Source organism: Pieris napi, chromosome 1, assembly GCF_905475465.1.
Source record: "Pieris napi chromosome 1, ilPieNapi1.2, whole genome shotgun sequence".
NCBI lineage: Eukaryota > Metazoa > Arthropoda > Insecta > Lepidoptera > Pieridae > Pieris > Pieris napi.
This window is the reverse complement of record NC_062234.1, coordinates 11,214,654-11,241,453: the sequence shown is the minus strand read 5'-3', so window position 1 is coordinate 11,241,453 and position 26,800 is coordinate 11,214,654. Positions and strand designations below refer to the sequence as shown.

Below are 26,800 nucleotides of genomic sequence, written 5' to 3'. Positions count from 1 at the left end.
TAACTTGACGAAACGTGAATGATCTTGTGAATTCGCAAAAAGTCCGGTATTCCAACAGGTATCCCAAGTCCCAACCTACTTATAATAATAATATAAGCCTTTATTCAGTTAAAATTTTACATGAATTAAATTTTAAAGTCTAGTTAGTCGGTGACACCGACAATCCATCTGTTTGCCCAACTTTGGCAACCATTGCAGTATTGTCAAATATATCACGCTTCACTTAAAAAAAAACTGTGACAGCTCAGGAAACTAGATGTAAGTATGTATGATGTTCTAGTATACAAGCCTAAGAAACAATTCCATCACTCGCAAGTCAGAATGTTTACAATCGCTTTGCCAACAAATCCCGTCCCGTCCGACGCACTGATCTCGCTAGCTCCTACCTCTTTCCCAAGGATCACTGATTCATACGATATTTTATTTAGCTCCATTTTCTGCCCGCTTAATACCTTTGCCGAGAGACTCGTAACAAAGGTAGAAGTGTCGCTTTATTATGGTGAATAATATAAAGTCCAAGTTACTATTGGGGTAATGTGAATTGACCTTTCGTCTAGGGTCTTTGACGTGCAAAAGGAAGGTAGGATAATATAATTAAAGAAGCGATTATGAATGTTAATATTAAATTTGAAATTCAGAGACGATTACCAAAACACTCTTCAACGATAGGGGGAACGATAAATTACTATTATGAAACAAATATCTTAAATTGTAAGAACATATTTCTACCTATAATAAATTAAAGAACATTCTTCATTCATTATATATAAATATGATAATAGTACAATAGTACAACATATCTATATTACATAGATACTATGATAATAGTATCTATACAACATATCTATATTATATAGATACAATGATAATAGTATAAATATAATATAGATATGTTTTTTCCAAAAAAAAATCAAACATAATTTTCTACCTACTACTTAATTATAAAATGCGTATTAAGTTTGTTACCATGGTTACCATGATTTATACAACATTGTACCGTGTGTATTTACAAAAAATACAGTTTCAACACTCCGGTGTTGTTCTTATTTTTCTTTATTATATTTCTCAATTCCTTCCCATTCACATATGCAAGTACGTCAGCGATTACACATAGTTAATTCTATATTGTTAAAGGATAGCCCGCATGATACGGCCTTGTGAAAACAACCCTTAGTGCAAATAATTATTGCTATGTGTTTAATATATTCAGAAGTTGACTATGAGTATGGAGATGTCGTCTATAGAGCTAACCACTGCCGGCTGTCGTTCTGTTCCAATTTACTCGAGTTTTAATTAAAATTTTCGTCAGTCTCTCATAATTCACTTTCCTTCAAAAGATTTTTCTTTTCACTTAGTAATTAATTTCAGTTCATCACGTAATTAATATTTTATAGAATGAGCTATGAAAACGGTAATATCTTTGAAATGGCTATATACTAATTAGGATATTATTCTGAATGTTATGTATTGAAAATATTATTCTGATATTATGAATGACGCAGACGAGTATGGAAGTGTCAAGTGAGTACGGCATGCCGTAGAAAGCAAAGGAACCAACTGAGACGTTAAGCTTACGCCCTTGTTTTTAAATACACACAATAAACTTGATTTGTTTGATTCTCAGTCTCTCTTCATACTTTGTGTGATTTGGCCAGGTTTAGGTTATAACATGTTCTAGTGTAAATTGATGTACTTTTCTTAAATTATTTCCACTATGAGTTGTTAAAATATTATTAAATAGAAATCACTAGCTCATATACTAGCACCACGACTTTAGTACGGCACTACGTTTTTCGACATTTATTTTTAATCATCTATACACTATAAAAAAGCCGTACATTAATAATTAGTCGTAATTCCTCATTTGTACCCGAGAAATTCTATTCATTCACGTACTCACATGTACCGCTCAGAAATGACGGCATAGTGCTCAGAGTTATTATCTGATATAGTAACAGCCTTCTAAGCGTTATTCACGTTGGTTCATTTCACATGTATTTTTTTTCCATGGGCTTGTAGTCTAATAATTCTAATTTGCACTTCACTTAAGCTAGCAAGAGTAGCTCAAAAACCTTGTTTATCTCTTTGTAACTTTCTTTCCCTGGTGTCAAATGTCTAGAAAATATTGCTTCCATATTGCTTTGGCAAGAGGAATTTACCACAGCTTATTTGTTTTAGGAATAATATGGAAATTATTATGACTACCACACGGTTTGATACCATCCATATTGGACTTTACTATACTTTATGATAATAGGCATATGAAACAATTTTATTTTTTATTTATTTACTTAACTACTTACTTAAAAATCATAATGTTAAATTTATATTTTAAGAGTAAGTATTAATCCTCAATCTAGGCTGTTCCACTTCAACGGAACTTATATATTTTCGTAACACAAACACAATATTAAATTTGCCTACTCTGCTCATATCGATTGCGTGCAGCGGGTAGCGGCGCCGCGGGCGCTGAGGGGAGGCTGTAGGGGGATGGGTAGAGCGAGTGAGAGACCGATTCAATATTTACTTTGCTTTTTAGCTCAAGCTAAGTGTTATTTGTTTTAACCGCGTTTATTTCGCTCTCAGCACCCTGTAATTACTGCATACACGAAACTTTATCGCGAGCGCCACTTCACGCTGCCTATTGCTCGCTCATGCGCTACGCGGTACACGTTACTAGAGCGCTACGCATCAGCTACGTCGCTAGGCACGTAGTGCTGGCATTGTGCCTCGTAGCGTGAACATATTTTTAAGCAAACGGGGAATTTTCCGATATCGGTAAAATAAATAATAATTCATTTTTATTACACATACTTTCAATATTGAATATTTATTAACGTAATTCCAACAGCGTCAGCTATTTTAGTTCATTACAGTTATATTAAAATACCGTAACTGATGATATAGTATTTAGATATCATAATAGACACCTAATCAAATCACCTAATGTTATATCAAATGGAAATTGGTGTTTATTTACAATAGTCACTGTCGAATGCCATACTTAAATTGTATTATATTTATGACGACGAAAAATTTCAAGTAATTTGATAAGTTTGTCTAAAATTCAGAAAACGAAGTTTATATGTTTTACACCTTGTATTTTGTTTGTTTTACATAGAACTATTGACCGTATGAAACCAGACTTTTTATTCTGCTTTTATTTGTTTATTTTGTTTGAAAGTATACAATGTATTAGAATTATATTGTAATAGAATTATTAAAATTTATATATTAAAAAATAAATAAAGATAAGATAGAAGAAATACATAAATAAAGAATGAACGTTGAAACGTTGCTTCGATTATAATGTGTAGAATAATCCAGCATTTAGAACTTATTTTGAACTCATACATTTGGAAAAATACGAACTACTTTTCGGATATTAAGAAATTCTTGATTGCAGTGTCGTAGATATAACGTCAATTTTCTTCACTGTAGATTTATACAGTAATTCCGCATTTTTAGTTGAAATGTCAAAGAAACCAACTCTCATAAACACGAAATTAAACTCAAACTCAACCCATTTATAGAATTCTTAGTTTGGTTTCAGTATTACTTATTAATAATTTGATATTTAATATAATTTTTTCATTGCATATTAAGACGTTAAAAAATACAATATACAACATTCGTAAACAATATCGATTTATGTGTTACGTCTAGAGACGGCAGCCGTCTACCTTTATCAATATGTCACAAGTTATAATAAACATGTCTTTTACTTTTTCAATCATGTTCCTTCTCCGGATACAAAATACGAGATGAGTTTGGGATTATACAATACTGGCATCGCGTAATATGTTTACGAAATATTACGACATTTTGAATAAATGAAAACGACGGAAAGTTAATTAAAAGCGAAACGGATAACGGAGCGATCGGGTGTTATCAGTAACTTTGTTGTCGCAGCGCTGGCAGAGGGCACTGGCCGGTACACTCCACACTCGCTCAACGAGGTACAGCCATATATTTTATGGCTGTACTGGCGGACATATAAATGTTTCGCTACGAACAGATAAATAATCGAGCTCGCGTCGCTCTAATGAAATTTTATCAATCACCCGCGCGTCCCCCCGTCACATACCCCCAACCCGCACCCGACTTCGTTATATGTAATCTACAGCCGCGCGATATATGACAAAATATTCTGTGTTCCAAAACGATTTGTTTAGTTTAATGACAATTTAAATTTTTACTACTTTCTAGTCTCAGATGAATAAAATTATCCTAGATACAATCGAAACGTAAAAAAAATATTTTACTGCCCTATTATTCTATAATTCTATCTTTTTTTTTTATTGCCGTTGCAACTAAATTACAAGATATAGTTAGATAATTTTGGTAGCGTGACGTGGCACGGTTTTTACATGTATAATTATGAATTTGACATAAGAGATTATTAGATATTTAATAATTCTTCAATCGCCCTCTACAAGCTTTTATTGATTAGATATTCTGACTAAATGTCTATAAAGGCAGTGTTATACTATTTAAAAATAATATCAACTAGAGTCAAAAGATACAGTTATATCTGAGCACTCAACAGCCGATTGAGCACATGAACGTGTGATCGATGCAGCAAATGATTCGACACGTGCTTTGCGCTTCGTGACAACTCTGGGTGCTACGTGACTTTTACCGTAGACTTCTACGAACTGCTACGATATCAGCAATAGCTCATTTTAACATTTTATATTTCTTACACATTTAAAACAATATTTTGGGCTTCTGATATTCGCCGAGCCATGCTGTCGAGCAGTGATCACGTGAGAAAATAGTAATAAAACATAATTGTTATATTTTTTAATTTATAAAGTCGCTGATGTGCCAGGGTTATCGAAGTATATGTAAATCACATAAGCATAATAATTTGCGAGCGAAGAGAAAAAGCGAAGTTATTAAGAGCTAACTTTTGTTTGTTTTGTTTTTAAACTGACTGAGGCATACTCAAATCTTTTAATCCAAATAAAATTATGCAAACATATTTAACTACGTTTTAGTTATTGTCTTTACTAGGATAACCCACTTTCTTAGAGAAGGACTTGTAGAAAGTAATAAGAGAAAAAGCGTTATTAAAAGTAGAACCGTTTTACATTAACACAGTATTACGTATTTTAGCATTAAAATAAAGTGATTTACCCTTGTTTCATTTTGTACGAAACAAGAATGTAGTAAATGCCATTAACATGAACATGGGCGTTAGTGAGGAAACGTAAATTTTGCTTATACGGCGTAGAATGTAGATCTTAGCTCTACTCGCTACATTGCATTGTTGCGAGCTCCTTTTATCATTTCATATACTGGCTAGCATGTGTTTAGCAAAAGTTAAGAATTTATTCTGAATACAAACCATTATTATGATTTAGAATGGCTAGCTTGGCTGTAAGCAAATCCGATATTTTATCATAGTATTAATAGTTAAGACGGCTAAGGCCTTGATGCGCGGGGCGGGAGGCGCGAGGCGTCAGTGAGTCGCGGCGCGCGACTGCAGGCGGTCGTCTTTGTAGTGACTAGTGAGACATGTGTTACAGTGACCAACCTCCGCGCCAATAGCGCATTCTGAGCTCAACTCTACTCCACACAAACCGGTCCACCATTTCTTATATGTATTCACTATATATAACTACATTATAATCACAGGTATAATTTTAAAGACCTACAATAATATTAAACTACAGGATTGTAGCAAAAAGTGTTCCAAAGATTATTCAATCGATTTGATGGTATCCAAGACTATTTAACTTAAACGAAAAATTGAATGAATATAATATAATTTCGTTATTTTACCTTTTCATATTTCTATAGAAATTCCTTATGTTTTAAAAATTATGATACACCTTTATTAAAGTTATCAACGATTACGAAGACATAAGAAATAGATGAAGTTTTTAACGAAACCTCAATAATTGTTTTCAACGTATCTTAGTGCTAATGAGCGTAATGCTCTCGTTCAGTTACTTTTACATATAGTTAAGTGGGCTGCCTTTTTAGAAAAGAATAATATGTGTCGAATTATTACTTGTTGAATTCTTAGGTTGAATAAGTAGATGTTTGTTCGATTATTTGATAATGGTTAATTCAAAATTAGAAATGATATCTAAAACGTGTCACTAAATGTATCAGTAATTTGTGAAAGAGTATTTCTTTTAATTTATTATAAATTTTACTTGTTTTATATCCAATTAGTGGCCGGTATATCAGAATGTCTTAATCGCAATATATTAATCTAAAAAGCTCAATCTATAAATGGGAATTCTAATTATTTATCGTAGTAAGGAAAATATGGAGGCGAAATTATTCCTTACATACTTAATATTTCCATACTGCTTAAAATAAAAAAAAGTATAGATAATAGATAAGTTACTGTAAAATTGCTATTTGCGTCGACGGCATCAGCTATTACTTTTATGCCGATAATTTATTACACTAATTAATTTGAAATATGAATAAAAACCTGTTTGTTTTTTATTTTAAAATGTATTTTATTCTACGTGCAGCCATATAAACAGAAATGTTAGTTTTATTTTTAAAACGTGTAAAATCTAAATCGAATTGATTATGATATCGGTTATACGAATTTTTTATAAGCGAGATACCTGTTTTGAATGAATAAAAAAAAACACTAAAATAATTTCCCACACATAAACATAAAAGAGCTATTAAATATTTTGACTTCATTGACATTAGTCAGCGTAATTCGCTTTAATAATCAAATAATAAATTAGTATTAGCTAACACAAGTGCGGGTCAGTAATAACACTACAAATATAAGATGCAACACAATACATAATTTCACTATTATTGCTCGTGGCGACCTTTATAGTGCGGTCAATTTAGACACAAAAATTGTGGTTAAATAACAATAATTCCCACAGAGCTAAATATTGGTGGAGAGCTGGGGTTTACCATTAAAAATAAAGTTTTAAAAAACCCCATCGATCCTATGTGTGCTACAAAAGTTATTCGGGGTCAAAAATATAGGTTTTTTGAATTTTTCTCGAAAACGTTTAGTTTTATTTTTAATGGTAAACCCTCTCCACCAAAATTTGGCTCTCCGGGAATTTTTGTTATTTCAAATGTCTATATTGACCGGACCATTCGCGCTAGTATCAAGCAAGCGGTTAGTAAATCTCCATTAGCAAATCGAAGCGTTTTCATGACTTATTAGTTTCTGGGGCTGAAAAAGAAAAAAAAAAATGTTTACAAACAAAAATTAATTTCTGTGTCAATTTATTATCCAAAGCAAGACTTAAAATACTATCTTGATATATATAAATTACGCGTCACTTTGTTTGTCCGCTATGGACTCCTAAACCACTAAACCTATTTCAATCAAATATGCTCACCGTCTGCAGTCTGATCTAACATATAACATATAGATAGTATATATATAATTCATCTGTACGTGTGTATGTCACCGAACTCCTCTTAAACGGCTGGACCGATTTGAATGATTTTTTTTGTATGTTTGGGTGGAGTCCTGGGTGGTTTAGATTCACAAATCAGCCCTGCAGATGGTGCTGCAGTCGGTACTTTTATACATTGTTTAATATCCTAATCGCTTGAAATATGATACAAACGTCTGTGGGGTCGCTAGTTTAAATATATATCTCAAAGAAATAGAGATACTAAAACATGTTTAAACATTAACAATCAACGGTTTACTAAATGTAATGGTACCTATAGGCTAAGATCACACACAAACACTATTTACAAATATTAAATCCTCATGACATTAAGGGATTTTAGTACACATGCCTCTGGTATAAATTCTGATAACGAGGTCTAAGATGATGATTTTTGAGGTCCAAAATTGTGGTCCTTCATTCCCAAATTATTAAAACTTTAATAAAATAATAAGATTGTTTTGTGGTTGTCTATTGTTTACTATGCTTTCTATTTTTCTCACTCTGCATGTAACTGGGGAGTTGTCTCAAATGAATTTTCGACACGTTTGATTCGTATGCGCTAGCCCACTTGGGGTTACGTTATATGTAGTTGAAAGGTAATAGATTTTACTTTATACCCTTTGGATTTGGAACCGAAAACTTTCTCTTTGGGATGTATTAGCTTATCCCGTTATCCTTCATCCTATCACCACCCATATGCCATTATATTTGTACTGTGATTTACTTACGTTAAGATAAAAGTTTTCATAAATGGATTTATATGCCATACCCAATGAACTGAGGGCTTTTCATTTCAGTGCTTTCACATGACATTTCAGTTCATTTGCCTATATATAAGTTTTTAACAAATATATTGCCGATAGGTGTGTGTTACCAAACCTATTTGAAAAAAATAGCTTAGATGTTTAGCCTATCGTACACCCGGACTAACTTATTGTGTATAATTGGGTTAAATAAAATGAATATTAAACGTTATAACTTAAATAAATAAAGGTTATTTAGGTTCATAATAGAATCCAAATATTGAAGGTAAACTATATGACCCTGTAGATATATATCGATTCGATCTGGTTCTTACGACAGCATTAAATTTGTTTCAGATCACGCAAACGGCGGCGGCGACGGCGCGACAGCGTGTGGCGGCACTGATGGCGCCAGCACTGCTCGTCGCGCTGCTCGCCGCGCTGCTTTCGCCCTCTACACGTACGAATTCTCCGATACACCCATTTATTTTCCTCGAGTACCTAAAACATGATGTTTCTTATTTTATGCAGAAAAAAGCGGCGTGGATTGGGAAACGGCGACGTCCAGCTTTGGCGTAGGTCAATTGCGGATAGGAGAACCGAGTGAAGCTGAAGCAGCAGCAGCGGAGGCTGCTCTAGCAGCAGAGAATGCACCCGCTTGGCGTGAGCTATGGCAAGCTTCGCTGGAAGCCCTGCGGCGTGAGCCTGAGCTTAATGCCACGGCCGAAACAGTACGCGCACAACTTGGCTCTGTAGCTTTCTTGCACTGCCCGGTGCGACACCTCGCTGAACGACAGGTGTCTTGGGTGCGACGACGTGACTGGCACATCATTAGCTCCGGTGCCTTTGTGTACACCAACGACGAGCGCTTTCAGGTCCTGCATCGCGAAGGTTCCGAGGACTGGGTGCTGCAGATCAAATACGTACAAAAGCGAGACAATGGCACGTATGAGTGCCAAGTTTCATCCAGCAATGGTGCACTGTCGCGGCAGGTGCATCTTCAAGTGGTGGTGCCTGAGGCACTGATTTTGGGAGCGGAGGAGCTGCATGTAGATGCAGGTTCGGCAGTGCGGCTTGTGTGCCTCATCGAAAACAGCCCTGAGCCGCCGCAGTACGTGTTTTGGTACCACAACGCTAGAATGATTAACTATGACGCAGCGCGTGGCGTATCTGTACAAACGGCCGCAGCAACGCGTGGTTCGCGTACGCAATCAGCGCTCAGTGTACACCGCGCGCGTCCAGATCACTCTGGCAATTACTCCTGTCGGGCGCCCAATGCTGAGCCCGCTCACATCTACCTCTATGTCTCCGAAGGCAGTAAGTTAATAAATACATTTTGGATTTCTGTCACTCTAAAGGCTTTTTGCAAACATTATGAACGTCAAACATAAAATGATAACACTGCTGCAAAAAAAATTAAGTTGAAATTCTAAAAAAGCTTAATACGTATTATTTTTATTTTCAATTTTCTAAACCTACAAATTAATATAAAAATTATTTAAAAAGAAAATTAAAACAAGTTTAAATAGTTTGTTCCCTGTGCCAGTGTACGTATCTTTAACGCTGGCAGCATTTCCTCGCTGTATTGCTATACTTGACTTGCTATTCGTTGAGCCAGGAAAGCACCAGTTCTGGGGTTACCGGTACTATCTACCAGGCGCCAACTTAAATCTTTAATAAGCGCCTGTGCACTTGAAGTTTGAACCCCACGACTCAAGAGTCTTTACTCTAAAGGGAACACAATCAAAGAGGGAAGATACACTCTTATGTTTGTGCCGATTATTATTTTCTGCCTGCTCTGCGGCCGCGCCAGCTTTTATGCTTGTCCAAAGGAAGTGAGACGGGGCAAACGTGTCTACACAAGTAGCATCCCATACCAAAGCCCGGCCCATCTTCCAAGGGATCAACGACATTCCATCTGGCCGCTTGCTAAATAGAATACGCTTAATAGAATTTCATCTCACAGTTATATGGATCGTCGTGTTTTTGTATCTATTTTAACAAATGTTTTAATGATTTCAGGTGACAAGATGGCAGCGACACTGTCTCGCAGTGCGGCCGCTACTAACAGCGAAACAACACATGCCGTACTATTATGCGTCGCAGTTGCTGCAGTGCTCGGTTGCCAGAAACGACTTCACCGTTGCTAGTGAAAGTGTTGAAAGTCTATCGTTAACGTACTAATCTTTATTACTTAGATTATGAACAAAATTCTATTAGAAAGAAGATTCGATCGACTCGACGATGAACTTGTGAAATTTTTAAGGTTTTAATACTATATGTAATAATAATTATTGCTCAAAGTTAATTTCTGTTAGTATTAACAAAGTAGGTTATACAAATTTGTATATTTAATTTATTATAGTGACGATATCGTAGTTCTTTAAAGATATGTTTATTTCTCACAGATTTATCTTAATGGAAGTTGACAAACTCTTTCAAGTTCTAAGCTCCAATAAATCTTTATACCAAAATGTATCAATATCGGTTTAGCGGTAAATATCAGGTAACTTTTATAATGATTTCATACAGATATAAAAAAATATCTATATTGTGTATAACTTATCACCACATATATGATAAAACCTACGGTTTTGAAACTCTATGAGAGTTCCAAATGACTTACTATTTCTAAGAATTATATTATGTATTGTTCTTATTTACATTTGAAATTGTATAAGCACTCTTAACGAGTACCTACAAATAATTATAAACTTTAGATCAATATAATCAAAAAAGATTAAGTCAAAACACAATATAAGGTATTTTAATCATGGTTGAATTTCAAGTTGAGAGAGACATGCATAACTCTAAATTCATTGTTTACCTTTACTTGATCTCTACAATAATTTCACTTTATTCTCAGCACAAGTTTCAGAACAGTTGAACAGTCGTACGACCGTGCTATATTACCTGAGATTTACGAAAATATTAAAATAATTATGTTATCTTGGCATTGCCATGAATTAGGGACTTAATATTATTATATTCAAAGGTACAAATGTTTTCTTATATTTTTATTATATTGTTATTTCAAATTCTATGTACATAAAATGAAAATTCTGTAATATAAGCGTAAAAGTCTGAGTTATAAAATATATCTGTAACATAACTGGTCTATCAAATACAAGTAAATGTTTTCACCTTCTCGCCAATACAACGTCTAAATAAATTAATTTTGATTTTGTAATATCTCTTATTTATATGCCTACTTCTGGTTTTGTGTAGGTCATCCAGTGGAATTCCAGTATAGTGTCCAGTCTGGTCTATTACTTACTCCGCTGTCGCAGCGACTCAAAGTAAGCCTAGGCCTCTGGAACTAGAGAACGTTTTTGCCGATTGCGCGCTACCGCTTGCCATACATCAAGCACTTGGCGCTCGCTTAGGTCCTTCTTAGCCCGACAATATGTCCTTAAATAATATACTATGTAATTGTTGAATGCATGCTTTGTACACACATAAGCAAGGAATAAATAAGCGGTTAACAAAGCATTTCTACTAGAATCAGTGTTGCTTTTATTCTTATTTTACAATATCTAAGTATGATCGTGTTATGGTTCATACTTCATAGTTGTCTATCGCATTAGCATCTATTCTGTCAGTACGTTATTAAGTTATGTCTCTATATTTGTGTGTCTACCCTGAAATAACTGTATGAGATTTCTTCCTAATAAAACTTAAATAAAAGTTTACTAATAATATATTTTGCTTACAGTGTTGGCTTCAGCGTGCCACTCTCATCACTGAGGTCGTAGGTTCGATTCCCGGCTGTGAATTAATGGATTTTCTTTTCTCTGTGCGCATTTAATATTCGCTCGAACCGTGAAGGAAACATCGTTAGGAAACCGGCTTGCCTTAGACCCAAGAAGACGGCGTGCGTCAGGCACAGGAGGCTGATCAACTACTAGCCTATTAGATTGACAAATGATCATGAAACAAATACAAAAATGTGAGACCCAGACCTAAAAAGGTTGTAGCGCCACTGTTTTTTTATTTTTAATATTATATTTTAACCCGTCCTTCTAAGGACTAGGATTTTTTAATATTAACACAGTATGACATCCCCTAACCGCTAATGGGGCAGACATATTTTCATATATTTTTTGTTAATATGTTTCCTTAAAAACATTATTGATTTTTATGTCTACGACGTGCGGGTTTCCTAACGATGTTTTACTTCAGTGAACGAGTAATTTTCAAAGGTATAAATATATAAAAAAAATCTGCCGTGAGGTCGGATCATCTTGAGATTACACTACTACTATATACGTGAGTACATGTTAGATAAATTAACAACCTAAGTTTACGAATAACATTCTTATTATGTGATCTTATTCATACCAACTAATCCAACATTATAACAATGATGTAACTAATGTTTATGTTATGAGTAATTTGAGTTTTTCTGAAATTTTTTGTTAAATATGTCGAATCAGTGATTTAGTTAAATTATAATAATATTTATTTTATTTGTTATGCCTCGATTATAGGAATTTCGGTTTAAGTGCCAACCGTAAACGCCTGCTCAAAACAGTCAGCAAATAATAATACCGAGAGTGATACTTAGGTCTAATAATGCTGCCAGGAGTTTATTTTTTCCGTAATAATGTAATGGCAACATAATTTGTTATAGGATAATGTTTTATTCCACTCAGTATGATGAAGCACACATTTATCATTGGCGACTGACAATTTCGAGAAGTATTTACAGATTTGTTAACTATAATGAGTGTAGGTTATACCTGCAAGTAAACAATTAATGACAGCTTTTAATCTTCATTCACTCTCTCCCCTGGTCACGCAAAATTTACAAACTTTTCACTATTCGTAAATCAGTTTTAAATTAACTGGAGGAATAGTACTAATATTTCTAAATGTGAGAAAATTTTGGAGACGTAAAATCGTAAGGCATTATTGTTTTGATACATTCACAATTTTGAAATGATAAGTTGTTGGTCATGTTTTGTCTTGACAGTCAAGGAACTGGTCTAACCCATGACTCACGCAAATGTCCCACTCGTGGACTTGATTACAAATGACCTGTAAGTTATACAAAGCCTAATATTACTTCTGGTTGTGATTTATATGACATTGAAATCAACACCATGTTATATTTAGACTATTCGTTACTTTAAATATACGATTCCTACTTGGTACATATTTTCGTTATCATGTAGTTGTGGCATGAGAAATATTTTGAATGATTGAGATCAAAGTTTGATTAAATCTTGGCTGTGTGTTAAAGACCGTTTTGGTATTAAGGTATCAAGTTGTCTAATGTTACGCCTTAATTATGTCCTACATATATATATATATATATATATATATATATATATATCTATATATAATATATATATTACCTAGTTTTGCAATAAATAGTGAAACAAAGCAGAAAAAATTCTATTGCAAATAACATTTATTACTTTTACAGTGTGTTAGTTTAATACATAAATATAAAACAATTTAAAGTATAAAAAGCTCATTCGAAGAAGTTTCCATTGGCTGCAAAACAGTCCTTAAAAACGTTGAGTTATCAATAGAAGCATGCACTCTTTCTATGGGAAAATTCTTCACTGCCAATCGTACGGAATGTTTTAGGGATGATGATGAGCATCATGATAACTCCATCTCCCCTGAACCTAGACCAAGCACTAGCTCTGCTAAATGACCTAATGGAAGGAATATCTTTTTTAGATGATGATTAAGTTACTTAAATATTTTTTCTACAATCATTATTAATAACATTTGAAATTTATCACGAGCTTTGCGGTGAAGGAAAACATCGTGAGGAAACCTGCTCCAACCTGCGAAGCAATTCTATGGTGCGTGTGGAGTTTCCAATCCGCACTGGGTCCGCGTGGGAACTATAGCCCAAGCCCCAAGCCCTCTTAATCTGAGAGGAGGGATTTATTATTAATAAATTCATAAATAAATATTATCTTTCATTTTTTTCCTGCTATGGCTTGAATCGCACTTGGCCGGTTTTCATTTCTTGTTATCATATTTTATAAGGTAGTAAAATTATATTTAACTACTCACAATACTATCTGATATACCTACACTAAAAATCTACAAAAATTAAAACTAACTATAATTAAAAGTTATCTACGTATAAAGTATTCTACAGTTACATAAAATAGTTAGACATTTTATTTGCTCGTATGACAACGATGCGCAAACTTTCCTGCACTCCCTTGTTTAATGCTCAAGAAGTTTTCCGGTATCTGTACAATGTGTTGGCGCCAAAATGAGAAAACTCAATGAACAATCATATAAAAATGACAAATTCCAAATTCATATGTATTTTTTTTATTTTAACAGTACTTATGGCCAGATTAAGTATTAATAGGTATACAATATATATTATATATTTATTTAGTAAATATATTAGTAACTAACTTATTTATTAACAACGTAATTATTTTACAAACATACTTTTGTTTGTCTCTAAACTTAGCTCATATCATTGAACCACTTCAAAATATTAAAATTATAAGACGTCATAAGCGTTTAAACCGGTTAAGACTTTGACCTTTAGTAAAATAGCATATTTTTTATTTCTCGTGTGTGACTGGAAACTAAGATGCCTTAATAAAAATAACACTTTATGTATTAAACATCGCAGCATAATAACATTAAACTATATTTTTATATATTGTTATTATTTAGGAATTATTATTTATAATGTTATTTTAATTTTTCTAATGGTATTCTTGATAAAGTACAGCACGTCGTGTCGCTGCGATGCTTTAGTTCAGAATGAACACTTCTTTTAGATCAGACCGGTGATATGTTATGTATTAAGATACTCATGGCAAACTAGATGTAAGTTTTAATAAGCTGGATATTTTACAATTGTCACAAGTAAATTAATTAACAAAATAGCCAACGAGTCACCGGTCATTCCACGTACAACAATCTTACGAATCCTTCGTGTTTGTTGCTCTCAATCGAAAATGGTTAAAATAACTTGTTTTTTAGTTTTGTTTATATGTATGGTATTTTATACTTTCTGTTCTTCGAAGACAATAAAACCTAATGAAATTGTGGAATTACAAGGAAAATTTGTTGTGGCCCCCACTCCAGTTCTGGTACCAGAGGAAGAAGGAACAGGGGAATTTAACTTGAAAAACATAGATAAAACCGTAGTTAGTGCGCCAATTGCTGCAACCATTGATAATAGCCAAATCACGCGACCCGCACAGGCGAGTTTAGATCCAGCGTTTCTTACAAGCGAACCAACGAGGGTTATACAAGTAGCAAGGGTGAGGACCAATAGTGAGGTAACAACAGAGTTGATTGTGCCAACACCAGTAGTTAACACCAAATCAATGTTTCAAACAACGTTGCCCGTACCTCCGCTGGAACTTATTTTACCAGTGGGAACCGATTGGATTGGAGAGTTGAGGGATGGAGGTCAAACAGTGGATGTGAAAGCCACCAGAGCACCTTTTCTACTTTTTCCTTCAATACCATACTTCAGGAAATGTTAACCTGATGGACTTGCTCTTAAGGTAATTTACGCTGTGATTTTATATGTATTCTTACTTTTCTATATTCTAATTGATCTTAGGATATTTTAGTCATTTAGCCGACCTTAAAGTTATTCCTTACGAGTTAAACTGTTACTCGACATATGCAATAAAGACGAAAATATCTTAACTTTTTCTTTTTCTTTAAGGTCCTTCACCGCGCTGTATTTACTTTATATGTGTCTTTGTCTTTAGATTCCGATGTACAGTTCTTTAACCCCTATATAATAAGCAAATCCATCGTGAAAGATAATGTTATAGTTGAATATTAATACGGCTGTTTATGTATACAGTATTATATCTTTTCTAGTTGGGAATCCTATAAATACCGCAACTCAAGTTTGTTCAAGGTTGTTTTAGATAATTCCTGATGCAGTTATAGTATTATTCATACTATAAAGATTGAAACATTACGGCGGTATTACATAAAGTTATTTAACCATAATTGATTTTGGTCGTATAAACGTAACCTACGTTACAGAATGTTTTGTCACGTTTATTTCTTTCCAAAAGCTGTGAGGTTTATATTAATAAAATTGACACCGCTTTAATCTCAGACCCTTTATTATAGATATAGTCTCATTCTGTGTTAAAGTTTTGTAAGTTAGCTAAAATTGTTACTATAGCTAAAAATTTATATTTAAAAATAAGGAAATGAAATTATTATATTTCTGCATTGTAACTATTGTACTATTGTATAATATAATGGAAATAAATAACATATTTTAAAAACTATGTGTTTATCTATTTTTTTTACATTGAACTGGCGTGATATACATATATGGCGATAAATTTCATGGTCACTCAGGTTACACACATCAAAAGCTTATGAAAACATAGTTCCTACTAAGTTAATCCCATATATATTTAGCCGAAAGAGGCTCCTTTTAATTATATATTTTAGTTATTGTTTTTTTTTTGTTGTTAATGAATTAATTAGTATATTATTTAAATATTCATAATTATGATGTGGATAACTTTACTACGTAATAAAGTAATATGTAGTTGTTGTCAAGAAATATCCTTTTTGTATTTTTCGCAAAAAGTTTTTGTTTTCATTCGATTTAAAACTAGCTAATATAATTTAGCACTAGATGACCCGTTGAACTTTGTATCACCTACATATATTTGTGTCAAAGAAGTTTTGTAATACATTTTTTTTAAAACAGACCAAAGAGATCAAACTATAGAGATCATACTACAGCTATGAAACACAAATTCCTAAAGGCATCTTTAGATATTTCACAACCAACTGACATTTTTTTTTCTAAAAAACAAACGACATCAAATACTTCCCAGCTAGAATCAGTTTTTATTTGAAAATTCAATTAACGTTTTTAGTAACTTTAACTTTCATTACTTGTTATTATTTATGTTTGCCACCGTTTAAACATTCACTGAACTTTAACAAATATTTCAAGATCATAATTAGCCGATTTGGCCTCGAGAGTTAGCGGGACAAACCAACACAAATTCATGTTGATGTAAATTTACTCGTAGATTTTAATTTATGGTCTTTATTTATATTAGTTAATTAGTTAATAATGAATCGCTCAATGATCTCAGACTTTAAGGTCAATTAAAACGGAAGAACACTAGATCGTGATCATCAATTCAAATCAAATCATATAAATAAAGTATCCTGCAAAAGTTTCATTATAATCACAATGAAATTCGTTATATCGTGTGTATTAACAGTGTTCGTATCGCTAGTGTACGGGGAAGTTGAAGATAAAGAAGTTGTTCTGATCTCGCCCCTGTTAGCTCCTAATGGTAGGGAAGAAAGAGCAAAAGATTTCCCCATACTCTTATTATTGTCCGATAAAAACATTAGTGATGTAAAGGAGATGAAAACCGATGATCCGCAAACCATTTACCGTGTCCAGGTTAGTTTAATTATATATGGAATAGAAGTAAATTTTTTAAATCCTTGTCAGTTAAGTTTAAAATAATTTGCTAAAGAGTTTTTATTATTATACCTACCAAACGCTTATAGATCGTTGTAGTTTTTGTACAAATGAATGAAGCCTTATTTCGTAGATATTATTTAATTTATAATGTTATTCTTTGCAGAGGTTGGATCATCAGTAAGAAGATAAACGAAGGTTTGTAAATTTTTATAGAAATGTACTTTTTACTAAAACTCACTGTTGGTCAAGTTTCTACGAAATTATTGTCATTATGGATTTAAGATACTTTTCAGACTTTTGTTAGCTGTACCGTTTTGGTCTGTGCAAAAATAAAAAGGATTTTGTTAAATCCATAAATAAATTACTCCAAACCTCAATAAAAATATCAAGAATTCATGCGGTTTGTTCGTCAACAACAAAAGATTTATGAAGATTATCTATGATAGATTTGTATAGGTAAATCTATGCATACTATAGATCTATAGAATAACTTGTTTATTCCACAGCGTGGATGCGCAGTTTAAATAGAGTTATAATTAATTAGCGATAACGTCAGACTAACACAACGACTCATACAACGCAGCTTAATAAAGACGAAATATATTTTTTGTTGTTCATTGTATTATTTCATACAAATAAATCCTTCTGGTCTTAATATGCGCGCATAATTTGTGTCTATTCAACATTAATTTTTATCATTTACTCGATACATATATACCTAGTCTAGCCATAAGTTCTGTTACAAATTAAAATGCATTATTATTTAATGAAGTAATGTAATAAAATTTTATATTTATAAGTCTCAGCAAAAAATAAAAAAATTATATATTCGAAATGGCCACCTTTGGCTTTTATACAGGCCTTTAATCTGTTTGGCCTCGAATCTATAGATTTACGCACTGTTTCCAAGGGAAATTTCGCCACTGCTTGCTCCAAAGCTTGCTTGCTTGCTTTTTTAAGAAACTTAAAGTCTCCGTTTCGTTCAGAGTAAGCCATGTCCTCTAAAACTCACCCAAATTTGAATTCTACAGGGTTGAGGTCTGTGCTAGGTGAGGGCCAGTCTTCAGTTCTTATAAAGTTCCGGACTTTGGTTTCAAGCAGCTTGGGAATTCGTGCCTTGTGACCAGATGCAGAATCCTGCTGGAAAGTCCACAGGATATATTTTTAAAAAGTGTATTGCTAAGAGGTTTCCCAACTTGATCCAAGACTGTATCTGATACACTTTGGATGAAGTTTTCACTCCTTTTTCGCAAAAATGCAGTTTTGTGACTCCTTGATAAGACACGTCCTACCAAACCATCACTGACACAGGATGATGACCACGTCGTACCTTTTCTGGTCTTCGATAGACGAAGTGTTGTTGTATCTGTTAATAGTACGATATACGAACATACGGCTGGTGCCAAGCTTTTGAAGTGTCTGGAATATAACCGACGGCTCCATACCCACTTTGTGCAAGGCGATCACTGCCATCCTATTTTCTTTAACACCCCATTCCATATTGTAATTTGATTATGAACACGAAAAAAATATGTGGAATGGCGCGAAATGGAAAGAAGCTTTTAAAATAATATACGTGTTACTAATTCAAAATAATTAAAAGGTTGAAAAATAGAAAACTTTTTTTGTAACAGTATTTATGTATATATTATCAATATACAAGATATTCGAGAGACTGTTCGTTTTACGCAGTCTTTCCATTTCAGATTACATAAATAGAAGTCATAATTCCAAGTTCAGGTATGTGCATAGAGCTTATATAAACTAAGGTCACCAAGGCCTTATAAATTTAATTAAATGCTGAGAATTAGAGACAAGACGCGCCAATTATCTCATCTGTCAAATGCTCTTTGGATTATGAAACTCTTGACTAAATTCATAGGAGTAAAGATTTAGATGGCACAAACAAAATGTATGTTAAAATAAAAATTTCTTTAAGAAAAGCGAATAGGTTTTTATCGCTTTTCCGCTTGATATATATTTATTAGGCGCGAAAAGCCAAAACAGTGAAACTCCTATTTATCTATTTTTTCTATTTATATTATTTTGTAAAATAAGCTTAAAAATATATTTTGAGTCCATGTTAAATTTTTATGTGTGCACGTGATCTAAAATAAAAAAAATACTTTTGTTCTGTTTAAAAATTTCCTGGCCATCCCGTAGCCCAGCCGATAATCATTTTAATTTACTTTATTTTTCAGATATATATATACAAATAAATGCTGTAGTTAAATGTGATGTAGTTTTTGTTTATAAAAGCTTCAAATTTAATATAAAAGTCACCATTTATATGTAGGATTATCAAGATTATTTCGCATTAGCCATGAATCTGACCCTTAAATTTTTTTTATTTGCAGCCTTGCAAATGCAGGCTTCATGCTGTTATGCATAATATATCTGTTTTGTGTTGATTTAATAGTAATCAGTAATTTCTTTGTTTTACTTTCAGTTAATAAATACGCGCGTTTAAAAATAGCATTTTAAAAGATGTTTTAATTAATAATTAAATGGAAAATACTTTATTAGAAATACCGTACCATTTGAAACTTTATTAATATAAAATGATTTTGCGCTATTTACCCAAACCTATTATAGAGTTGTATCAATACAATAACAAATAACAATACAATAACGAATAACAAGACAATAAATGTTAATTATAAGGATAAAGTTTAAAAATATGTATTTTAATGTCTTATTATTTTATATTATAGCATCTTTTTGTGGAAATCCCCTTATGACCTTGATAAATTAAACCATAAATTATAAGATCTTGACATCATCATTATAAGATGTTACACGAATAAATAATTTGATAATTTAAACGATTGGAGTTGTTAATTTACAAAAAATCTTGACATTTAATTATATTAGTCTATATTATCTATGAATTTGGATTCTTGTTATACTTCATAGAAGTATTACCTATACTACAAATTAAACGAAGATACTGCCAATTATTACGAATCATCTATTAATAGGACAATAATGAATGTCACAGTATGGCGTGAAAGTAATCGTTTAAGTGTAAGAAAACTTATTAACAATATTCCTTATAGGCGGTGGGGTTGAAGTGAGCAGGCACTAATCAAAGCTTTAAGTTGGCGCCTGGCAGATAGTACCGATGACCCCAGACCCCAGAGCTGGTGCTTTCCTCGCTCAACGAATAAGTATCGCAATACAGCGAGGAAATGCTGTTAGCGTTAAAGATACACTGCCATCGGCACCAAACCTTTAATTATCTATTTATCAATTTTGATTATTATTATTACCTACTTAAGGTTAAGAATATTGTAAATACCGTGTGTGTTGGAAATAAATATTACCTAAAATAACAATTTGAAAATTATAATAATAACAGAACCAATAAGCTATTATGTTTCTTATCCTTAAAACCATTTATAAGGATAAATATAATTAAATCAGTGATAATCTGATAGTTGAGATGAAGAAAAGTAAAGTCAGGAACTTAGATGATTTAACAGATTATTTTTAACGCGCTTTAATATAGTAGTGTTCGTTTTCAATGTAATAATTGACTATACAATTTAATTATTGTGTCCTTATCATTATCTTTTTAAAAGACTTATCATGTGTGTATACACCGTAACGTGATGTGTTTGCAAATAAGTGGCAGTGCGTTTGTAATGATATGCAATAATGTTAATTACCTTTACCGAGATGTAACCGGGCTTCCCACTCTACAAGCCGTGTAATCATATCACTGATTCTATTGTGTACAATGTTTCATTCAATATTTCTAATGAAACCAATGTGTTGCAATAAATCCATCATATAAGCATGCTTTACAAATTTAAATATATATTTAGGATATTAACTATAGTCTTCACTGATGTAAAAAAACTAAATCCAACTAGCTGAGGTAAAAATTTAATTACGCTTAAATAACAATTTCAATGTAAAAGTCAAAAGTCAAAAAACATTTATTCATGTAGGTAACACAATGTACACTTATGAACGTCAAAAAAAGAAATATACATTAAATAAAAATAAAGAATTGTAAAACACCTCCGAGTTTTCAAAGATGGTTACAAGTTGCAAAATTTGAATAAACTACTGCGTCTTGTAAGATACAAAAACTTTAAACGATGTAGTGACCACTTAGCGAACTTGTTTGCTGGCTCCGAGAGCTAAAGGCATTATAATTCTAAAACGCCTGCTTCTGGTTCAATGTACACTCCGACCTTTATTCAACAAACAAAAATGTAAATAAGCCAAATTGCATCGTTTTAATTAAATTACTCAGCACATCGTAAACGCAATTTGACAGAGAAGCGAAAAAGAGAGGTTATTAATATTTTATTGTTTAACTATACATTCGAACTTATTTTTAAAAGGATCAAATCGAGTCAGTATTTGACCTCATTGTAATTTAGGGAATTAATTTAATTGGAACAATATGCTTTCAAAAAGAAGTATAAAAGATTTTTGGGAGAGTAGTCTTTAAAAATAGATTGAAATAACACATTTATTTTGTTTCCGATTCCGCTTTTCCGCAAAATCAGCATAATAACATTAAAATTAGGGTAACATAATTTAATAGATTAAAGTTTAATGGTACATCCACCTATAAAATAATAATAGCACTGCCCTGCGATTCTGTAACTCACTTTTCGAACTCACACAGCGGTTTTCGTATCGGCGGTCGCTCTCAAATCAGTCGTGAAGCAATCATTTTATGATTTGGCATTCTGATAAACAATAAACTACAAGCTCCCACCTTTTCAGAATGCTAAATCATAAAATGACTGCTTCACTTCAAAAAATATTGAACTAAAATAAATCCTATGTCTTTCTTATTCCATTACAAGCTCCTACTGCACAAAATACCTTTGTAAACTCACTACGATATTATTACAACAGGCTGTAGTTGGAACATCACACAGGCCGGTTTGCGGGAATATCCAAACGAACGTGTAACGACTTCACAAATAGACAAGTCTAACATGTTGATTATTGACACACATTCAACCACATATATAATAATCTTGCTAAAATTAAATTTTTCAACGTTGTTCCTAATTAAGCGACATTTATATTTTTCCTCTTGTCCTCCAAAGCAGTTTTTTTTTCAATCTATGCGCCTTGGGTGTTGACACATAAAAACAAACTCAATTAATATATAAATGAAAGATTCGATCGATTTTTTGAAGTGTCTGAACATTGATTGGATTTGGGGAAACCAAAAATATATGAATGAATAAAATAATTATGGATGGATATTAGAGATGAAAATCCTGTTTATATTCTGTTAATATAATTATCGGACTTTTTCCATCATTGTTTTCAAGCGTCATCTTGTAAGTGATGACGTGAGTGTGAGAAACGCTCAGTGACGTGTGTGGTGTCCAATAGTGTTGTATAAATAGGTCGGACGCGCGGCGGCTGGCAGTGACCGCGATGGACCTTTGGTGTGCAGTGACGTTGGTGGCGTTTGTCGCCACCGCTGGCGCCTCTCTTCATGACAACCACCTTGATGATAGGGTAGTGATGGTGCTACCGGTGTTGGCGCCTCCCAAAGACTCCCCGACACGCGCTACTGACAGATCCAGACAGTTCCCTATACTAATACTGTTGTCCCAGAGGAACTCTTCCCAAAAGTTAAGAGAGCCAGAAGCTAAGTCACTAAATTACAATCAACAACCTATATATGTTAAGGTATGTATTTTTTATACCTTTTTTTATAAAACCTTAATGATATTTGATTAAAGCTATTTGAATATTTTAATTGAAACATATTTTACACAATCGCCGTGTGAGAAAGTGTTTACGATATTTGTAATTGTAGGTACCACAACAATATTAGTTCTGTATATTAATTAATTAAGTGAGAATAATTACTTGTGTGTGCTTTAAGCCTATTTTTCGATAATATTGATTTGCGAATAAGTATTAATAAATGTAATTTTAAATTCAAATAATTCGATTAATATAACTTCTTTTTTTATTATTTAGTATTATGCAAAAGCATTTAAGGTTTACACAGTTACCTGAAGTCAAAACACAGCCTTGTGTCATTAGAATATTATGTTGCAGAAACTAGAAGACCAAGATCATCCTGGAAGGTTAAATAGGCAAAAGCGTACCCTCGGAAAGCTCCTGCTTGGCCACGGCGTTGGGTTTTCCTTTGGTGGGGGACATAGCTGGGGTGGAGGAGGTGGTTACGGCGGGGGCTACGGTGGGGGATACAGTGAAGGACGCGGCTACGATGGAGGCTATGGTCACGGATACCAGGAGCCACAGAAGACGGTTATCGTTAAAGTCATAAAAGAACATTGTAAGTGCCTATTTTTTATTTTCCTCTTTCAATTTATATTAAATAAACTACAACTTTCATATTTTTATGTCCACAAAAGCTTATTCTTTTGATGCTTTTTATTTATTTAATATATAATTTCGATTAGTCCCTAATGTAATGAATTTCTAGAAATCTGGTGGAAAAAAAGAATATATTATTTTTTTTACTCATTCAACCAGCTTCTTCGCTTTAATTAGATTTTATGATATCCTTTTGAGGCAATCAGGGAATGCAAATCCAATAATTTGTTTTCCCTCCGTAACTCGCAAACTATCAAACTGCGGCAAGTCTCGCCCTTCAAGCCGAAACACGCAGTCCGCTGTATCCAAAAGGCCCGAAGCTAGTTGACGTGTTGCTGTCTCCTTTTGTATTGTTCGTTTGATCTTTTAATGTCTCCCTCGACAGATAACTCCAAATATAACTGGCCTAGTCAGCGAAAGATATATTCTAGAAAACATTAGATTATCTTTTAATTTGTAATTAATATGTTAACATTAATGAAACATCCGTGTCGTTTAACAAGATTATTATTAGGACAATAGCAATGATTCACAAGGTTATGGTACGCGGAGAATACGAAAAGCAATAAAAAGCAAGATTAACTTTATAGATTATACAATAGAGTTTATATTTAAATACTTTAAATATAAACTCTCTCACTCATGTAAATTTTAATATTCTATTTGTTTCGAAGTAAACATTCAAGTTGATGGTATCGAAAGAATCTTTATTCTTTGGCTTCCTTAAATACACAAAGGCATTATTTTTAAGATAAAAAATTAAATCTGAAAAAACCATGAGTGGCGCTACAGCCTCTAGGTCTTGAAATAGACAACCATAATTTTTTTGTACGATAGTTTAGGTGATATAGCCAAAAACGTGTTCTCACCCGTTCCAAGATGGCGGCCGGGGGATAAGGGCGCCAACCCCAAAACTTGGGTTTAAACTCTATATTTTCCATAAATAAAATTGCGTCCTCTAACAAATTTTCAGTTTGGCCCTCAAATTGCAACATTTTAATTGAGAATTACTCGTAACAGGCAAATATGTGACCGGCCTTTTGTGATGGACATGCGCCGTCTATTATTGGGCCTGAGGCACGCCGGTGTCTTATTTTGCCATATTATGTTTTCCTTCACCATGCGAGCAAGTAATAAATTCGTATTGGTGCACAGGTCTGATTCGAACGCAGGGTTGAAAGGCGCACGAATAAGAGAATATAGCATTTTTATTAAATAAAGTAAGAAACTAATTTATAATCTGTTTCTAGCTCATAGCCACGGCGGTCATGGTGGTCACGGTGGGCACTATGGTGGAGATGGTGGATATGGAAACTATGGCGGCGGATATGGAGGAGGCGGTGGCGGTGGCGGCGGTTATGGCGGTGGTTATGGTGGTGGCTATGGTGGGGGCGGCGGCGGCGGCGGTGGCGGTGGCGGTGGATACGGAGGTAAGAAATATTAGTATTTGTAAATTTACGTTTTTACAATTGACATAGAACGAATTATACCCAAATTCGAATAAAAGTCAGGGCACGTGTAGTGTGTTTCATATCAAGTAACGTTATTACCATTCCCAAATGTTCACATAAGGTGCAACACACTCGATAATATGCAAACGTATACGTCCCACTTCAAAGGCAACGTGATCGAGGAACATCGAGCAATTCCTGATTTATAAAGAACTCTTATGATAGTCCTAGTAATGTTGGGCTATAGTCTTCGTATACACACTTAACAATTCGCTTAAAATAAAATAATTTTTGTAACAAAAAATAAATTTCAAAAAAATTGCAGCGTCCAAATCTGCGAGCCAACGTCACGAACTCGAACCGTTAACTCTGTCTTAAATCTCACTAGATTACGTTCTGTAAAGTGTGATACTGCTGTAACATAAACAATAAACACGATACACCTGATTATTATATAAAAGAGGTCTTACTATTTGCAGGAGGTGGCGGTGGCGGCGGAGGTTATGGTGATGGTGGAGGCTTAAATCATGGCGGAGGCAACAATGGATACAACCAAGGCGGAGGTTACGGCAACAATGGATACAACCAAGGCGGCCCAACCGGTTGTGCTGGCGGATGCGGTGGCTGTGGTGGGGGTGCCTGTGGGGGAACTGCACATGCTTCAGCCACAGCTACAGCTACTGCCACAGTGAATTCGTAAATAATTGCTTGTGTTATACCTAATATTAGGCTTATTTTTATTCTTCTTTTAATCATACAAAATAAGGGCCGCATATAGAAAAACCGCGGATTGTGAATACGGTGTTTGCCTACAACCGTAATTGAAGTCACACACACACATTGTACTATATTATGCAAACATATACTTTTTAGATCATAAAATGCTCAGTCAGATCAGTTTATTTTGGATGGCCATTAACATACCCTTTTCAAGGGCTTGTTCAGTTCATACCCGATATACTTGCGATTAACCATGAATATATAATCATTTCTCAGAATATAAAGATTAATCATAGTATTATCTCAGCTATGATGATGTAACATAATTAATTCACGCTGATCAACACAAATAAATTAACGTTAATTTATTTCTTGCAGTTATGGAAAACGAAAATGAACATTGGAGCAACGATAAGACGGATGTGAAATATGTAAATTGGATTTATTTACCAACTTGAAATAATATGGTATAAACGCATCTCTCATCGGCTCTAGTCCATAGCGTTCTTGTGTCTGTGTAATTTATGTGTTACCAAATATGCATTACCACTAAGACTAATGAGTACTTAATGATCCATGTAGATATATAAAATGTTTTGTCATCACGTATTAGTAGAAAACCTTTAAGAAGGTATTTCGCTCAATTAACTGTACTTAGTAATAAAAAGTATAATTAAAGAGATATATTAGTTA

At 33.5% G+C, this 26,800-nt stretch overlaps 2 protein-coding genes across 4 annotated transcripts; both read left to right on the top strand.

Annotated features, from left to right (window-relative positions):
* Positions 1–5,481: 5,481 nt before the first annotated feature.
* LOC125053442 (hemicentin-2-like) lies at positions 5,482–11,342 on the top strand. 2 transcript variants are annotated; one of them, XM_047654818.1, is made up of 4 exons: positions 5,482–5,591; positions 8,513–8,615; positions 8,687–9,472; positions 10,178–11,342. In XM_047654818.1, the coding sequence occupies exons 2-4, from the start codon at positions 8,561–8,563 to the stop codon at positions 10,303–10,305; spliced, it is 969 nt and encodes a 322-aa protein (XP_047510774.1). In that variant the 5' UTR covers positions 5,482–5,591; positions 8,513–8,560; the 3' UTR covers positions 10,306–11,342. The 2 variants fall into 2 exon arrangements, with proteins under 2 accessions (XP_047510774.1, XP_047510773.1); XM_047654817.1 differs by having other exon boundaries at positions 5,482–5,643.
* A 3,701-nt stretch (positions 11,343–15,043) lies between these two features.
* On the top strand, positions 15,044–26,800 carry LOC125050194 (keratin, type I cytoskeletal 9-like). Of its 2 annotated transcripts, XM_047649868.1 has the most exons (9): positions 17,428–17,573; positions 17,761–17,792; positions 19,304–19,337; positions 22,988–23,276; positions 23,655–23,895; positions 25,187–25,366; positions 25,867–25,893; positions 25,945–26,083; positions 26,486–26,800. In XM_047649868.1, exons 1-9 carry the CDS (start codon positions 17,545–17,547, stop codon positions 26,502–26,504), a joined length of 990 nt encoding a protein of 329 aa, XP_047505824.1. In that variant the 5' UTR covers positions 17,428–17,544; the 3' UTR covers positions 26,505–26,800. The 2 variants fall into 2 exon arrangements, with proteins under 2 accessions (XP_047505814.1, XP_047505824.1); XM_047649858.1 differs by lacking the exons at positions 17,428–17,573; positions 25,867–25,893; positions 25,945–26,083; positions 26,486–26,800 and adding an exon at positions 15,044–15,669 and having other exon boundaries at positions 25,187–25,395.

Coding starts and splice junctions, on each gene's coding strand:
- LOC125053442 (XM_047654818.1), top strand. CDS start 8,561: ATGGCGCCAGCACTGCTCGTCGCGCTGCTCGCCGCGCTGCTTTCGCCC. Junction 8,616..8,686: donor GCTGCTTTCGCCCTCTACAC/GTACGAATTCTC, acceptor TATTTTATGCAG/AAAAAAGCGGCGTGGATTGG. Junction 9,473..10,177: donor CCTCTATGTCTCCGAAGGCA/GTAAGTTAATAA, acceptor TAATGATTTCAG/GTGACAAGATGGCAGCGACA.
- LOC125050194 (XM_047649868.1), top strand. CDS start 17,545: ATGATCCGCAAACCATTTACCGTGTCCAG. Junction 23,277..23,654: donor AACAACCTATATATGTTAAG/GTATGTATTTTT, acceptor ATTATGTTGCAG/AAACTAGAAGACCAAGATCA. Junction 23,896..25,186: donor TAAAGTCATAAAAGAACATT/GTAAGTGCCTAT, acceptor ATCTGTTTCTAG/CTCATAGCCACGGCGGTCAT.